The following is an 18,464-nucleotide window of genomic DNA, read 5'->3' on the forward strand; positions in this document are numbered from 1 at the left end:
TAGAGCAGTAACGCATGACAGGGAGCAGAAGGAGACCCTGCGTATGCCTCTGGATGCTCCCTGGCTCCACTCTGTGGAGCCACATCCCGTTGTGGCCTGCAACACTCCGCGCCAGTATTAGGTGTGCTACAAGGGCCAACTGTGGGGAGAAGAAAGGCGAGCAGCACCTCCAAACAGAAGGATCTAGCACAGTTGCAGCCCCACTTAAATGGGCCTCATAAGGGAGAAATTTCCCTCTCCTAGAATCTCCAGCTATACGCTATCACAAGGGACCGCTGGCCCACATTGTTTGGCCTTTTTGAATTCTGCAAAGGATTGGTCTGTATCATTTTTCCCTTCATCGCGAATCAGCAATTTAGACAAACATAGTAACTCAGTTTTGATTGGTTTTTTTTTCAACGTGAAGACCAATAACTTCATGAAGGATGCACATTTTATAGCTGTAATATAATACATGTCATTCAAATCTCAAATGCATATTTTAATTGCATTACCATAAATGTTTGGGTGCCAGCAAACACAACTAATGGTTCTATCCTTGAGATAGTGCAGATCTGTAAATGATTGGTATTCTTTAAGATAAACATCTGACTTGCCACCATAGCTGCTTTCATCTTCTGCTAGGGCTTTCCAGTCATCAAAAAAAACATTCATAATTTCATTTTGCTGCAATGCAATCTCCATTCTGTTTTGTGAAAAGAACAGTTAACACTTTCAAGAATCAAAATGTGACTATTCAGTAGTAGAATCATACATATTTCAATAGGGACAACTTTTTTTTACGCAAAATTATGACCACATTATTAACAAAAGGAAGTATGAATTCATCAGTGATAGATCTCAAATGTAAGGACAACCTTCCCATTTAAAAAATAAATGTTTTGCTACCCAGTACAACTAATTGTACCAAGTATTTGACTCCACTTTGATTTGGATCAAGTCATTGAAGATTACTATCCAGTTCTTGTGCAAAAAGTGTTGGTAACTGGGCCTCCTCCCATGACTGAGGGATGCAGGACAGCACTTCTGCTCCTCTGCATGAGCCTCTACTTGAGGGAGCAAAGTGGCTGAAAGATCAGCTCAGCAGCTTGTTTGAAAAGATGCATCACTATCAACTTTAGGAGTTCTATACCTATTTAAACCAACATTCACATTAATATGATATGAATTTCATGTTCATTTTTATAGAAACAAGTATTAAGTTAAATATTAAAATAATAAGCAAGGGAAGGGGGACAAAACAAAAAAGATATATAGAAACAAAAGAATTTCAATATTAGACCAGATCAGTGATCCACCCAGGCCAGCTTTCTGTCTCCAGCAGCTTGTTTTTTATATCATTTTAGGTAGCCTTTAATGTACATTGGTGCAGTAATTTTACCTTAAAAATACGGATGTAATAAATTCTTTCAGCTTCTCAGATGACAGACTTTCTTCTTTCTCTTCATCTGAGAACTCTCTAGGAAAATACTGTGTGGCTGCATTTTTTGGATAGGTCCTAACCAATCAGAATAAATTTGAACATGAGTAAATATAGAAAATATTTTTATGAAAAAAATATTTTTAAGAAAGAAATTAAAATTAAAAGCTAAGCATATTCAGTTTTTCTAGAACCTCTCTAGAGAAGAGCAAGAGAAGAAAGACGCAGACAGAGCATCCAGTTCTGCTCTCATAATCAGTTTGCAACTGAATAGCTCCAGAGGAGTTAATTTACATAACTTTAGGTGAGATCAGAAATAGCATGTAGGTTAATAAATAAGATAAACTGGTAAATATTTCTCACACTTACCATTTTGTCTGAGTACTGTTTTCTCTTACTTTTGGAACTATTTGTGCACCCACATCTTTTTCAAGCAGTTTAATGCTGAAAGTTTTGTCTTGATAGGAAGTACATTCAATGTAACTGTCTTTTACACTTGAAGCATTCTTATCAGTAAATGTAATTGGTGCACCGAACTTTCTGCGTACTCGAGAAATCAAATACTTAATCTGGAAAAATATATATATTTCTGAAATTAGCAGAGGAGAAAGGCCTTGGAAGGTCAATTCTGTAAAATGGCAGTATTCATATAATTGCAGAACCAGTTCTGTGAATGACTTTTTGTGCTGAGTTTACTAATATTTCTACATTTTGAAATTCTGAAATACTTATATATGTTCAAATCACCTATATACAGAATAGAAGATATACTTGTATTTCCAGAACAAAGAAGTTGCCTTTTGCGATTACTGCTAGCAGGATAGAGAATTATAAATTCTAATATATGCAATATCAAAACTGCATCTTTGTCTAAAGGCTTGATTGATATGAGGATTTATGTAATGCTGAGCTTGGCTCAGCCAAGGGCTGAGGGCTTCCAGGACCTATCTTTTCAGCACTTTCCTGCTTAGTACAATTCTCAGCTTTGGATGAGGTATTTTGGCTTCCCTTGCAGTGCCTAAGGAAAGGAAGGCACCCAGAAAAGGGCCCACAAAAATTAGCATGTGAGGACTTACAGTGAGAACTAGGAAAGGAGGAGGGATGTGACTTGAGTTCTGCCCTCAAAGAGAGGTAGCTTGATTCCAGGCTGTATGGAGGTATTTCTTTGCCTTGGATTCAAAGCCAGGTACTTTTTTTGCAAAGCTGCCCACAAAACTGGAGCAGAATGTGGGCTGGTACTTCCCTTTTATGTGACAGCCCAGCTGTTATAATGCTCCCAAATTTATACTTAATATAAAATACTTAAAATTCCCTAAGTTGAAGTAGGGAGTAAAATTTTGAGGCCTTAACACTTTCCGCTCTGCCCCAAAAACCAACAGGCTACAGTACTCACCTGCCTCCAGAACTGGGGGAAATTATGGCAGGACAAGGGTGAGGAGGTGACTCAAGACAGGGATGGAGAAGATGAGAAAGTGAGAAAGGAAGGAAGAGGGCAATGGCAGATTTTAATTGCTGGATTTGTCATGTAAAAGAGTATCGTTGCTGCCTCAAACTCCATTTCCTACAAAGCCTTGGTTAACAGGCACACTCTGAGAATACTACTGAGTGGACCTTGCCAGCATGGTAGAACACGGAATACTTGGACTGCTAACGTGGCTTAAATTTAGAGCTTGTAAATTAGCCTCAGAACACTCGGACATGTTTTTAAGTATAAGTAATATGTCCCGATGCTGAGAACTATCAAAATTTTGGCCATGTTCCCTGAGCAGAGAGTAAGGTAATGAATAAAATTCACTGGTGGACAGTTAAATGCTCACAGACCCCAAATGCATCACAAGTTTGATGACGGTTGTGAATGGATCTATTTTTTGGACTTAAAATTTTTGAAGTATAATATTTAGATGCAGTTAATTATGCCCTTTTGTAAAGCCAGCTTTTAATAACTGTAATTGGTATAATTTACTCTAAGGTTGAGAGTCCTTATAAGTTTTAAATACTACTTAAATACAATCCATATGAAGAAACAAAGTTCATTGGGCTACATGGAAATAGAACTAGGTCCTTAGAATATAATTACAGTGATTCAACCTCATAATCTGTCCAGATAGTAAACTGAGCAAAAAGTGGCAGAGACAGTTAATGACCACAGATGATCAGGACTCTCATCTTACAGCTTAAAAAGTAAACATGTTCCATGCAGTCTCACATGCTTCATTTGCAGAATTTAAAGGGGACAGTTGTAAAAAATTGTTCCTGAAGCACTTCAAGTTTCCTTAAAAGATGAGCTAGTTCTCTCTATTTTTTTTTTTTTTTTTGAAATAGAACAAGACCTCAAGTAAAACTACATTGGCAACTTTCAATTTTCTGGCTTTTAAGGAAATTATTTTGTTTTTGTGATATTCATTTGATTGCATAACATGCATTGATTCTGACCTTTGAAACACTGTCTTTAACAGATTCTTCTTCAACTTCCTTTTCACTGCCAAGAGAAACCCAAGGTTTGCAGACAGGAGGCTTATAAACACACTCTTCTAGTGTTCCCTCTTTATTTTCATCATCTTCTTTTTCTTTTTCTTCTTCTTCTGCAGTTTCTGGAAGCTATGACATCAAACAATGGAAAATACTGCTTGTTCAAAAATTTGTTACCAAAATGTAAGTATGAGTTAGAAGCTCAGCTTTCAATCTTAATGCACGCAGCCTTTACTGTTGTCACAATGTAATAAATTTGGCCACACTCAGTTGTACCCAAGGGCACAGTTAGGCTCCGTTCAGCCATCTGTGCATTAGAATTTTCCAATAAATATTACATATTTAATTTGTAAATACTAGAGAGATACTATAGTCTTGAAAGAACATCACTATTATATAAAAAAGAATTTATAGTGACTTCCTATATTAGGCCTTCCTGTCTTGGAACTGCAATTTGCTTTTCTATTAATTGTTATTTCCCCTGATGCTGGGTGACGGAGTCATGTTGAAAAATGCCCATAAACCTTCTTTTATGACACATTGCACAAGGCGGAATCCTCTATGCATCTGGAGTTATTTAGAATTCAAAAACATTTTTGAGTTGAAGAACATACATGTACATATTCTGAAAAATATGTATACTATTACTTTGAAGGTGCCCCCTACATTATAATCTCTTAAATGTATTTCTTGCTTGGAAACCTGGGTGCTGGCAGAGGGAATTATCCATTACGATAAAAATGCAACAAAGGGTTATAATGGTCCCTCTGAAGGAAAATACAAAAATTCAGTTCTGTTTTTCTCTGGAAAAAAAAGGCATTTTTACTGTGATACACATATTTTTCATGGTTGGATTAGCTTCAGAGAAATATTCTGGCATGCCAAGCACATCAGATGCTTATGAATACAATACCAATCCCGAATAACATATCTGAGACAAGATTCTGAAACATTTTTAGATATAATAATGCTGGGGTGTATTTGGATTTCCTTACCTTCAGAAGGTTTTCCTTGGCTTCTTCAGTAGCAACAAGATAAAAATTCTGTCCATACTGCAACTCTGCATCAAAAACTACCAGAAGTTCTTCCCCTGGATATTCCTATTTCAATTAAAACAATTAATGGAAAATTGAAAGCAAATAACATCCAAAAAACACGAGCCTGTTACTAACAAAGCTATCACTAATGTCATTGTGTAAAATCAGCATCTGTGGTCAATCTTGTGGTCATCACTGAGAATTTCACATGCTAATTTAAAAGCATAGGTAGACTTTATTTTGTAATAAAAGTAACTGTGTGATAAAATAGCAATCATTTTTCATAAACAGACTTAAACAGAAAAGAAACTGTTTTTTTACAGGTTCTTAATAAGTAGGCCACAAATCACGGAAAGCCCAAATATGTCAACCTCTGCCAGTACACAGAATTAAAACTAGTAACATTTATGTTACTTTTAGCATTTTTTCAATCCAAAGTTAGTAAAAAGGTGCATGATGAGCCATGAGAAACTTTTGGAGATGACAATGGTCCATGACCTATTACCTTTGGATATTACAGCATTCATGTGTTTACAAAGGGTCAAACAAGAACAGACCTTACCATTAAAAGTATGTATGCTCTGACGGAATAAAGTCTTAAAGTGAGAATGAAATACACTACATACTAGGACAACTTTTTTGACAGGGTGGAAATCAGAAACTGCTGCTCTTGTTTTCAGGTCCTCAATGATGTCCTCTTTTTTAATAAGTTTGAAACGATTTTCTTCTGTGACATCTTCATCAACTCGGCAGTTAAAGATTTCTTGGGTCTGTGTAGTGAAAACTAAGGGAAAGATTTCCGGGTGGCCTATGAAAGAAAGCAAAATTGCATGACAAACAAATTCAGAGTGTTATATAAACATAAACATGTAGCTTAATAATAATCTCTGAATTACTGTCTGAGTTCCCTAGCAGGATGCCTTGGAATCTCTGGGTTCATAGTTTTTGGCATGTGGGGAGGCAGGGAGTGCAAATTATACTAATTTTGTTTATCTTTGAAAAGATGCTACCTCACATTTTTTGCTTAATGAATTTATATTATTTCTAACATAAGCTATCTTAAAAAAAAGAAAAAGAAAAGGGAAAGGAAAAAGAAATCTGAATTCATACATAAAGGAAAACGAAAAGAAACCACACCAGCTCTAGCAGCGATGCAGTAAGTTTCATGCCCAGAATTGATGTGTGGTGTATAAAGAAACATTTCCTAGTTTTGATGGTGACAGTAGAAAATCTGGTCTCCTTGTGGTTTTTAGGTTGGTTAAAAGGCTGACAAATCCATGGCCTGTTTAATTTTCATTTATGAAAATCTTTCCTATTATGCAAAATCATTTTGTTTGTTTAAGGATAAATTTTACAAAGTTTAAGTTTACAGAACCTTCCTCTATACGCCCAAAGTTACATATACAGGAAAAAATGTTCAGTGTTGTCTGCTCTGATTTCATTGCTTTTAAATCTTTGGAGTGGGCTAGAAGAACTTCAGACCACGGTCTGTATTTTCAATTTAGTTCCAGCTACTGAAAGCCAGCAGGGGAAGGGAAAGCAGAATGAAAAGAAACCTCTTATGGAAAACTGTGTGGCTCTGGATTTTGATAATTTGTCAAATGGAGGGCTTTTATATTTATCATTTCTTTTTAATTATGTAAAAGTTTTCACAGTAAGGCAATTTCTAGGAGAATTTTACCCTTCTTTGATCTTTATCTTTCCAAAATGGAAATAATCTACTTTAATAATACTGACTTTCTAACATTTGATAACGGGTAAAGAACAGGTGTTGACTTTTATATCCATGCATTTAGTTGCTGTCTTTATTACTGTAAATTCTGAAGATGTATTCATATATCTAAGGCAGTACTCATGTTGTTGACAGAACTGTCATCTCCTAATTCTCTTCTTTCATCTTGGGCGGGGGGGAGAAGATAGGCATTCTGTTTAACAGGATTTCTCAGAGGGGGTATCACAGGTTGTGTGGTGGTGGTCTTCTCTCTTGTTCAATGGGTCATTAAGAGCACTGGTGAACAGTCACAAATAGACTGTTTTTAATACACTAAGGACACAACTGCATGATTCTGATTTAAGAAATCCCTCCAATATATACTCTAGTTCTTCCCTATAGAGCTGTACCATGTAAAGCCAATGTTTAGTCTAAATAAGGCTTAAATACCATTCCAAATAAGCATGCTTTTCTGATTTGGAACTTTCATCTTCCTCTCATCCAGTTCAGAGTGTAGTTGAATTTATTTTTTAACTATTACATGAGACTGAAGCAAGGTTGCTGAGCTTCAAACCAGATATAAGATTATTTACTGCTTTGATGGAGAATATATCTGTTGTTTGCTGTGCATGTGACTTCTGTTAGGTTCACTCATACTGATTCAGACCAAGACAGCTAATTATTATCCTAACTCTGGCACTGTTATCTTTAGCATTTCTAGCGAGGATGGGTTCAGTTGGGTGAGCAAGGACTACACTGCAGCCACTCAGAATCTGACGTTAGCACACAGTAGCATGGGCTTCTTGTAAGTGTTCATCAGCCATATGTACTAACAATGGTCCCTCACAAATTACGTTGTGCCTTTTGGCTTATATAACAGATATAAGTGACTAAGAACTGTATAGACCCAGCAAGTCGAATCTTGCCTGCCTGAGAGACTCTCTTCTTCCTTGCCAATACTGCCATGGTAACAGATTCAACCTGTATGTCTCATAGGTGTCAAAAAATATGAGTATTCTTCATGAAGGCCACTATACTTTTGTCTGAGAAGGCTAGCAGACGCTCACATTGAATGTGCTTTTTTTTTTTTTTTTTTTTTGACTAACTCATAAATGGAAAGGATTTAGGGATACTTGTACACAGGATTTTTATTAGGTACTGAAATTGACTGGTTTTGTGATAATAGCTAATACTTTCTATCTTTCTTCTTTGTTTTATTCTATTTTTTTTGTTTACTTGATATATTTAATGTATTATCTGAATTCATAGCACCTGTGGCATTTTTTCTTCTTTTGTGTATCTTGACTTGAAGTGGATATAGCTAAAGTGATGATATCGACCAGCTGGCTTTGCATGTTTTGAGAAGCCATCTCTAACCTAAGCCATCTAGAACTGACAAAACAATAAATCCTTCTTAATCTCTATCATCCATGAAGCTAAATCTCTGCATAAGCCTATCACATAATACATGACATTCGATGAATCTGACATTTATCCTTTAAACCCTTTCAGGGCTGTTCCTCCACTGCACCCACTCTGCCATAGTCATCCACTAAAATTAATGAAATGCTAAGACACCGCAGGTGCGCCCTGCAGTATTCCAGGTATGGTTTACTTGGGATTCACTAGTTATTTTGTGGCATACAGAAAATAAGCATGTGTAGTTTATTAGTACTCTTTCTTCGCAAGTTGTAGTCAATATTGCACTGCTTTCTTTTTTGATGTCTCACAGATTTCCAGGATTGCTGTGATTTACAGGATGCTGGATGCTTCCAAGAATCACAGCATCATAGAAATGCTGGTTGCGAAGGACCTCTGAGGCCATCTGGTCCAGCCTCACTATTGGTAAGACTAGACCAAGTCAGCTCTGGTTAGTCTTCTGGAGTGCCTGTGCTTGCCTTTTTGACATCTAATCCCTGTAGCTAAGGAGTCCAAGACCTGGATCCTTCTTTAGTTTATCAATTTGGCTGTGAGACCACACTGAGAAAAAGTGTTTAATCTAGGGTGATTTAAAACACTTACTCCTTTAAGAAACTGAAAAGTTGATCTGGTCCTGGGTCCCACTAGCCAAGGGCATGAGGCATCCCTCATTAGGAAGTCATTAGGAAACAGACTGAAACTCTAGCACAAGCCTCAACAGTAGAGGTATGCTTTACATTTCAATATATTGGCACTGCAAATTACATTTACTTTTTAAAGTATGTAAATATTCAGTATTGTGAAGTGAAACAGCCCCCATTCCTTACAGTGGAATACCTTCCATCCAAACCATGACTAAGAAGGCATCCTCTTTGCCATCTATGCTCTCACAAGCCAAGAGCATAGAAACCTTAGCGCTGTGCACCAAATGTGGTATGACTCTGCCATCCTCTGCCATACACAGATGGCCCATAGGCCAGAAAGCACAGAAGGAGCAAAGGAACAGCAAATGTGAATATATCACAGACCTCAGAGTTGGTTTATGTGGCTCATGCAAGTAAGAGAGCCAGAACCTAAAGAAAATTTATAAACCTAACTTCCCAATTCTTACAACAGTTTTTGATGACCTCTTATGTGAAATTTTTGCAGAAGAGAAATGGCTCAAAATAAATTAAAGTAAAACTGAAAAAATAGATTTTTTTTTGGATACGTCAAAAATTCTAACCAGGAGTAACTGTTGTTTTTCAAGAAGCTCGTCTGATAAATTATTTTTACTCAAATGCATACAGTTTATTCCACAAATGTTGATGTTAAAAAATTTTCTCAAAGAGATGCAGTTTTCAATGTTAAATGAAACAATACAAGCATGCATTAAAGCTAAGAAAAATAAAATAGCATTAGGGGAGAGGACAGAGTGAGACACAGTTTAAATGATGCGTTCTTCACTGCTCAATTGCTGTAAATTCAATTTAAAAACAAAGTAATGATCAGAATTAAAATATGTGCATCTTTCAGTCTAAAAGGTTCTATATTATAACAAAAGGAGCTGATACTGGAATTCTTACTAATATGAATATTTTTACTGAATGCTGCTTTTTCCAGTAAAAAGTGTAGCATCTAGTAAGAGGCTTCACTTTGTGCTATAATAGTAAATTGTGTTCATATCATTTGTAACAGTCCACAGCTCTTATTTTGTGCTATTATTCCTTCACAAAGGGACAAAAAGCTCCAAGACAACTGAAGGTCTTATGCTAAGGAGCTGACATGCATAAAGTTTAAATCCTGCACAGACAGTGTCTGTATATAGTAAGATTTTTTTTCCTGTTTCTAACAATTATGCAATAATACAAATCTAACTTTATTTGCCACTAGGTGGAGTTAAAATTCTCTCTTAAAGCCAATACTAATTATCTCCAGGATCACCATAAATATGATTTTAAAAGTAACACTTTTATCATCTGAGGGATCACTTATTGTGCATTTCCATTATTTGCAGCCAACCCATTTGAGTGAACCTAATTAGAGAGCGCAATTTTCACTCAGGCAAGAGCCATTTGTGTTTTCTTTAAAAATTACCTGGTGTATATATTCCTAGTTTGCCACATTATTGCTTTTAGCAATAAAAGCTGCACCATTAAAAGCTAATTAAGAAGATAGATAACACTTTGAGCTGTTCCTGTAAACCGTATATAAATTTTACATTGACGTCAATGTAAGTTATATATTATATATAAGAAAAAATTGCAAAAATCAGGTCAGACAAAAAGCCTAACCAGAGACATGAAGAAACATTAAAAAAAAGGTGTTTAAGGTAAAGCAATATATTTCAATTCAAATGATTTCATATTTTATCTCATAACTTTGGCCACACTTAAAGTAAAACCACATTTTTCTTGCTGATAACTATGCTGATAATGCTGATAACGCAAGAAGTATTTGATATCTTGTGACTTTTCAGTGGCAGATGTTATTTTGTTCTACAAAGTGTCATCCTACTGAATCAATGTGTATTGATATATATGATTAAAAACACAAATGATCTACATTTTCTCATCAGATTTAATAATGGTTTGACAAAGATTAAAGAAAAACTAAAAATGATAAAAGTATTTCAAGGTTTTCTTTCAATTGCTTAACTATTACTAAATGCAAGAAATTTGCATCCTATAATTCCGCTGTAATGATCTTTATTTCCCCTCATCCCAGTTCCTCTACAAAACTATTACTATAAACCCAAATCATCATAGCACTTACCTATACTAGCCATAGATAGATTAACTTCTTCATCCTTTTTATCTGAAATATAACAGTATGATGTTAAATCAGTATTTTTTCTTCCTAACAAATTAACTATCAATATACAATTCTTTCTTTGTCAGGACAGTGTTTGAAATATTTACATATATTTAAAACTAATCTGTGAAGAGGAAAAAAAATAATTTCCATTCAATTCAAGTTTAACACAAGAAAAGAGAGAACCCTTGAAAATAAAGTGTGTATGTTAAGGATGTGCTAGCATTTCTCCGAAACTACAGAGATTTAAAGCTCATTTTTATTGTGAGCAGATGCTCAACATAAGAAAGCTCTCATTTTGTGGTGTGCACTGCAGTTTCTGTGCTTCGAAAAGTGCAGTGACTGTTACCTGATAGCATCTGCCTGGGGCACTTAGCATGCAAAACATGTCATGTAAAGAGGTGATAAATGGAGCAGGCTCCCTAACATACGGTAGCAGAACTGGCAGTTGTGCAGAAAGGAGCAGATGTTACCCCTTTCTAACAGTGGGCAGCCTTGCTCGGGACGGCAGGGAGCTGCAGGACTCAGGCACACTCCAGCCCCTGAGAGAGGGTCTGCAAACTCCACAGCGAGGTAGAACAGGAAGAGATTAGCATTGAGGTGCAGAGTCTTCTCTGCAGTCCAACAGCTATTAATCAACTGGAAGGGAAAAGGTGATTAAAAAGAGACATCAGGCTTCAGGGAGGTGGCTGCCACTGGCGGGGGGACAGCAAGAGTATATTCTCGCCCTTTCTGTGAATGTGCATGAATCACTGGAAAAATATATATATATAGCAAAACCACATTAGCTTACACTTCATTAAGTGTACACTTAATAAATGGCACAATTGAGGTAGCATCTCATCACGTCTCAGAAAAACGTAATAAAATGCACTGCAATTAAATTGTGAGATTTGTTTTCAAAATCTACTACTGTACCTTCCTAGTGTGATCCTGATCACCTAAACTCCCGCTCCTGGGGATACCCCTCTGTGTCTGATGCTAGCTCCCTTGACTAAGTTAATCTTTGACTCTCCCCACACCTACATATTAAGCTTTCCAAGTTCCCATTCAGTACTTCTTCTGTAACACCACAAACTATTAAACTACCAAGAAAAAGTGTAAATATCATAATGTAGCTTTGTTATGTTCCATGTTTTGGTTACAAAGTCATAATCAGTAATCATAGATCTCTCAGCTGTTTATATAAAGCAGCATATTCTAATTTTTCTCATATATAGTTAAACGTTTGGGCCCAAAATAATTAAGGAAGGTGTCATGTGAAACCAGATTATTGCTTCATTACTGCAATACCATACATACCAATCTGTTTTCGTTTTCCTTTGGAGGATTCCTTAGCTTTGTTTTCACCTTTCTGTTTCTTTGCTGAGCCTTTTGGACTTTTTAAGGAGGACTTGCTGGATATGAGATTTTTTGACATTTTTTCAGACTTCTTTCTAGAAAGACATATATCATCAAGGAGCTGTAAACATACAATGTAATGGACCTCAAATGAGTGAAAATCTGGCCCACAATTTTCTATAGTTTATCATTAAATATTATTTTCATCTAAAGCCAGAAGTATGCTGCAGAATTTTAATTCCCAAACTTAATCTATTTAGATATGATATGTAACACCTGGAAACACTCCTTCTATCCAAGGTGATTAAGTATGAAACTGATTATCCAAAACAGTGAAAGTTTTAAATAGGATAGGTTTTACTCACAAGGAAATCTAGGAACCTGAGCTACCATGTAAAGAGCACAGGTGAAAATTCTATAGTTGTAAGTATTTGTCCCAATGTCCTTTAAGTGTAAATCATTACACAGCTGCACAAAGCATTTTGTGCTTTTTTATTTCCATTTCATTTGTCAGCGTAGTTCTGTGCAGGGCAAACCTGGAAAGCAGTTGCAGGTTTAATCACAGCCAACAACCACACAGCTGGAGACTATGCTGTATGAAAGGCTACCTTGTTTCATTTGCTCTTCTCCCTCCCAATATCTAGAATAGGGATGAGAATAGGAATGTTTTCTGACTTGTTCCACTGCAAAGAATGAAATGAAATGCAGCCTGCCAACTGTACAGACCAGACAGGACCCCACCACAAAATACAGCTCCAGCACCATCATGTGGAAGATAAACACACAGCATCCAATAAAAGAACTAAATGGGAATGGTCCAAATTTTGTTACGGAGAGTATTGAAAATTGTTTGATATTATTATAGAATAACTAGATGCATTTAACTAGGACAAGGACAATGAGATTCTTGGTCTCTGCCACAAGCCTCTTTAAGGACCTGAACCTTCCCTCCTCCTCTCCCATGTCCCCTACTCTTTTTGTTAAGACTATAAGCTGACTGGGAGAGGAGCTATTTAATATCTACATTGCACCTACAGTATTCCGAATACTACTATAATTTTAACAGCAATAACAGGAAGGTAGATGCACTTATAGCACAGGAAGAGTCTGCACCTTTAACACCTGTGTCATGATATAACAGCTATTTCTCATGAACTCCAACAGGAGCTACAGCTGGTCTTCTTGGACATGTGGACAACACATTTACCATCAAAGGGCTTCAGGCAAAAAAAAGACTTCCCCAATGAAAAAGCCTAAAAAAGTGTGAACATTAAAGCAAATACAGCATGGTCTGTGCATTTGCAATTTCAATGGTCTTCCTGCCTCGGGTTGGTCTTTCATTCCCAGACTGAGAAGCATGATGTTTCTCTGTTTTACAACATGGTTGTCAAATATTCTAGAAGTAAGCAGTATAATTTTAGCCCTCAGTCTAAATTTTAGTTTGGAGATGGTCACTGATAACAAGATTTGGGACCTAAATTAAATTCCCATGAATTCAAGATAAATTTTGTTATTGACTTTAATGAGAGCAGAGTCAGACAGTCTTCTTTTTCACTAGTGATTATGGCAAATATGGTCCCCTTGATTATTCCATCTCATGAACTGTATCAACTTAGACTTCCTGCTTTTGCCAGAAAGGATAACCCCAGCACAAAACAATTTAATGTTTCAACGTTCTGAAACTTTTGCCTTGCAAGAGATTTTGGAAGATTAACAAAAAATGTTCAAGTAAATCATGTATAATGACTGTAAGGAGAAAGTTAAGCGGTTTTCCTGCCCTTGTTTTCACAGCCTTTTTGCTAAGATGTGAGACTACGAACATTGACAATACATTTATTATGCCTAACATTCACATTTAACACATTTGCCAAATTATAGTATTTAAAAGGAACCTCTACACTGAACAATATGCTTATTTTAAAGTTCTGAAACACTTGTTTGGAAAAGATTTAGGGCTATCTAACTTAAAGACTGCGTGTCACTTCAGATAGCTAAAAGAGGCTAATTTTTGCGCTCTCGCTCTTTTTTTTTTTTTTCTTGAAGCCATTTCCTATCCACCCCATTGTATATTCTAAATAAAACCTTGTGGCCCATTTTATAAAGGAATTCTGTGGCTACTCTACCTTGAAACAAGACCCTGATGCTGCCAGTTAAAAGAGACAATGCTCTCCAGGACAGGAGAGGCCCGCTCTTTTAGAAATCAGTTGGAAGACAATATGAACCACCTCATTATATAAATTACAGTCACATTCTTACTTTACCATTTCCTTATTATATACTGAAGCAAAGCAAATTTGGAAATTCTGAGGTCTTTTTACTGAGTAATATAAACCCTAAGTCACATGAATAGAGGAAACATTGAAAGGCCTGAGATAAATCACATGGCTTTTTTTTGTAGAATAACAACTTGCAAGTAAAAATATCCCCTTTCCTTTGACTGACTTAAAAAATATTTTACCTATAAAAACAGTTAAAGCACTTCCCTTAAAAAGTGAAAATGGTTTCCAACTAATTTCTTTAACTGAAAGAATCAGGTGTAGAGGTACACATAGCAGTATACAGACAATAGGAGTGCTGGCGAAGGCAGTGTGTGACTGTGGGGGTGTGTGCATATATTCATACAAAAAGTGTCCCTTTTTAGGCACTGTAAATTAATACAGTAATCAGTAAGGACTGTTTATGGCTCCATCTGTGAGCACAGAACATAACCAACTGGAAAACAGACAGATATATCCAGAACGGTTAGAAAAGTACTAATTAGTTATCTCCTTCTACAATATCCCAAATAACATATCGGGTCTGCCCATTTGTCATCTTGTGGGCACATGATTGTCAGTGGTTAGGAAACGGTTAAGGCCTCCAGAGAAAGCAAGGGCAGAACTTCCAAAAACTTCAGTGGAAGCACATTCAAGCCTATAGCATTTACTAAGTATATATGCAAAGCTGTTTGACTTGGTTGCTTTTTAAAGGGGATTATGCTACTAACCTCCAGGTGTTTCTCTGTGGGAAACTGCCATGAAACAAAGACTCTAAAATAGGTACTAAACAGCAATCTTTTGCACCCCACCTCCTTCAAAAAGGAAATTAATAAAGAAAAACCCTAATGGTTCCTAATGTTTAAGATAAAAGCTAGTATTTTCAGAAGTTACCTCTAACTGCAGCTATTTTTCACTCCCTAAGTTTTTACACACAGTACCAAATAATATCAGGAAGACCCATGGAAAATGAGGTTCCTAGATAAGAGGGCTGTCTGAAAACATGGTCGTTGTTAGCAAATTATCTCAGGTTACAAAACTGAGCCCTTGGCAGAACAAGAGCTAACTGAACAAACCGGTTGTCATTCCTAAACAAGACCAGTGCTCCCAACCTTCACTAAGTCCTGGGCAACATTACTGAGCCAGCAAAAGGTTGTGGGTACTGTCATACTTTGCTGTCCCTGCCAGCGGTGGGGCAGAGCATGCAGACCCCAGTGCCTGCGGCTGATGGCAGTGACAACACACTGCAAGCAAGAACCATGGGCTAGGGGCCACCTCCTCTTTAATAATTCCTCATGTCATAATGCCAGGCACTGGCACTATCCTACTAAATATGCCTTCTTTTAGTTCAAAGAGAAAATTAATTATAAATAATGTTATGAGGTACCTTTTGTTAAGTTTTTAGACTATGATCAGCAAGCAAGACACAAGAAAATAAGTGGTTTCTTTTGTGGATTTCATACAATGTAAAGTCTTAAATTAAATTTTAAGGGAAAATTTTCAGCTATGGTTTGTTCCTATCCTCAGGGATATTTCTACTTTGTTTATTTAGAAAGGATTCTAACATGCACATTTGTATAAAAATATGCAAATGTATTTTTCCTTTCCATTAACACTTGTATAAATTCATGATTCTGTGATTGACAAATGAGGTTGGAAACAACATGTAAATTAACATAATTAAGAGTACAAAAATACAAAAAAGTCCTTGAAAATTTCCACATACATTGCCTTGTGTTTTATATAAAAAAAGTAGGTAATGTATTACATTAAAATTTTTCAATAAATATGTTGAGTCAAAATTTTCACCAAATTTTTAGCAGAACACAATGTCACATTCATTAACTGGTAAAGCCCAAGTAGATCTGCAAATATTTGAAAACTTTGTTTGACATTTTGTAGCTTAATTTATTTCATAGATGGACCTTTGGCTAAAGGGAAAAGTGAACATCAGAGTGTTCTCCTAATCATTTAATGGACTGAAACAATTACATTAGTTATAAAACAAATCTACAAAGTTGCTAGGTACTGCAGAAGGAGAAAGTTAATTAATTAACAGTACTGCAAAAGATGTTGTCTGAACTGAGGAGGCAGAATGATTCATTAGTTGCCTAATTGAATGATTTAAGGTCAAGTTTGTGTGCATTACTAATTTAGGACTGTAATTTACTACAATTTAGAATGACTGAAAAATTGAGTGCACTTCCATTTAACAAAAACACTACAAGCAAATAATCAAAAACACACTTTGCTTTTTTTTTTTTTTTTGGTTGTGTCACTATCAAGTTAAAAATCACATTTCTGCCTGTAAACATTTAGGTGCTCTTGTTAAAAATATCATCTTGAAAATGACCTAATCTGTACATAAATTCATATACAGTGTTCGCTTTAATTAAATGTATCATACTTTGCTCTACACAAAGAGCAAATAATACAAAAAACTAAAATTTGTATTTTTAATAATGCTTGTACGTATTTGGATACAACTTCATTGTATAATTTGTAGGGAGTAAAGCCAGAATTTTGGCAATTGCCAAATCATTTTGGCATACGAATAGTTCTATTTGAATGTACCTGATTTCACACATACAAGTTTCCATGAAACTGGGCCTAAATAAACTAGCTGCAGATTTTGTTACTTAAAAAAACCCACAGAGATAGTTACAGATTCTGGGATAAATACAGTATGGGGAAGAATAGGTTTAGAATTACCAAGAAAGCAGAGAGAAGAAAATGGAAAACTTCCTTGTAACATTGTATAATACTATCTTCTGTTTCTCTCCTTTCTTCCATTAAAAAGAATATAATAGGACTGGAAGAGGCACAAAAAAGGACAACCTAGATGATCAAGTATATAGAACATCTTTCGTACTAGGAATGACTGAATAAACTAGGGCTCTTTTTTTAGCCTGGGAAAGACATGACTGAAGAGGATACGATAGAACAATAAAATCATGAGAGGGAGGGGGAACGTGAACAGGGAATGATTATTCATGGTCTTTCACAATACAAGATCTAGCTGGCATCACATGCGCTTATCAAGGGATGGATCGAAAGCAAACAAAAGCAGTACAGAAGCACTTTATTGCACAAGTTAGTCAAATTATGGAGCACACTGTCACTGGACATGACAGTTGCCAGAAGTGCACAATTTCAAGCAGTAACAGGACAAATTAGTAGAAGGGAAAAAAATCAAATTGGGGCTTCTAAAAACAACCATAATACATTTGGCTATGGAAGCATGAAGCCATAATTCCAGGAAAGAGGGTGCATCAGTGTGGAAGAGCGGAAGTTTGCACTACCGTAACCTTGCCCACGTCTGTTACTGGTCGGTGCTGGAGAGGCGACGCCGCACTGGAAAGAGCTGCTGGTGTGATCTGGGACAGCTGGGCTGCGTTGTCCAAATTTGTTAGCAGTTAATAAATGTGATGCTTAAGTCGCCATAACCTGATCCTGTCAGGAAGAACACAGTAGCACACGCCTTGTCATGGTTTTTGAACTATCAACATGTCCAGAAACGTTATAAAGATTTACACCAGGCAGGCTTTTTCCAGTTTTTGTTGCGAGCAAAGGTAAAAATACAAATCTCATCTCTTAAATGTGAAAGCTAAGCTGCTGGAACAAAACTGCGTGAGCGGGCCGGGGCGGAGGGGGGATTTGTGGGTTATTTTCAGAAGAGCAAGGGCCCGGCTGCAGGTCTGGGAACGCTTTGCTTTACTCCCAGCAGCCTCCTGAGTCTCCCCGCTTGTCGGAAGCGCCCTCCGCCCGCCCGCTGCTGCCGGCGCCTGTGTCGCGTCCCTCTGTGCAGCCTCCCGCCTCTGCCGCCCGCCCCAACCCGCTCGTGTGGGGCCCGGCTGCGCCCGCCATTTCGCCGGCCCCGTGAAGCCGCCCCTACCTGCCCGCCGCGTCGCTAGCAGGCGGCTGTTGCTAGGGCGACGGGGCGACCAGGATTGACGTTGCCGACAGGCAATCAGCGCTCTGCTTTTCAAACCCGCCCCCCCCCCCGCCGCGGAAGCTGC

General features: G+C 36.9%; 1 protein-coding gene across 1 annotated transcript in view; it reads right to left on the reverse strand.

The window, feature by feature from the left end:
• DNAI3 (dynein axonemal intermediate chain 3) overlaps positions 1 to 18,021 on the reverse strand; it is a 31,313-nt gene extending 13,292 nt beyond the window's left edge. The window contains exons 1-9 of the mRNA XM_067300989.1: positions 17,748 to 18,021; positions 12,152 to 12,285; positions 10,811 to 10,852; positions 5,553 to 5,734; positions 4,885 to 4,989; positions 3,854 to 4,018; positions 1,790 to 1,989; positions 1,382 to 1,498; positions 495 to 685 (exon numbers count right to left, since the gene is read on the reverse strand). Of these exons, the coding sequence (XP_067157090.1) occupies positions 495 to 685; positions 1,382 to 1,498; positions 1,790 to 1,989; positions 3,854 to 4,018; positions 4,885 to 4,989; positions 5,553 to 5,734; positions 10,811 to 10,852; positions 12,152 to 12,269 (1,120 nt within the window). The 5' untranslated portion in view covers positions 12,270 to 12,285; positions 17,748 to 18,021. The remainder of the gene's footprint in view (positions 1 to 494; positions 686 to 1,381; positions 1,499 to 1,789; positions 1,990 to 3,853; positions 4,019 to 4,884; positions 4,990 to 5,552; positions 5,735 to 10,810; positions 10,853 to 12,151; positions 12,286 to 17,747) is intronic.
• Between the last annotated feature and the right edge of the window lie 443 nt (positions 18,022 to 18,464).

This window comes from Apteryx mantelli, chromosome 8 (genome assembly GCF_036417845.1).
Source record: "Apteryx mantelli isolate bAptMan1 chromosome 8, bAptMan1.hap1, whole genome shotgun sequence".
In the NCBI taxonomy this organism is placed as follows: Eukaryota; Metazoa; Chordata; class Aves; order Apterygiformes; family Apterygidae; genus Apteryx; species Apteryx mantelli.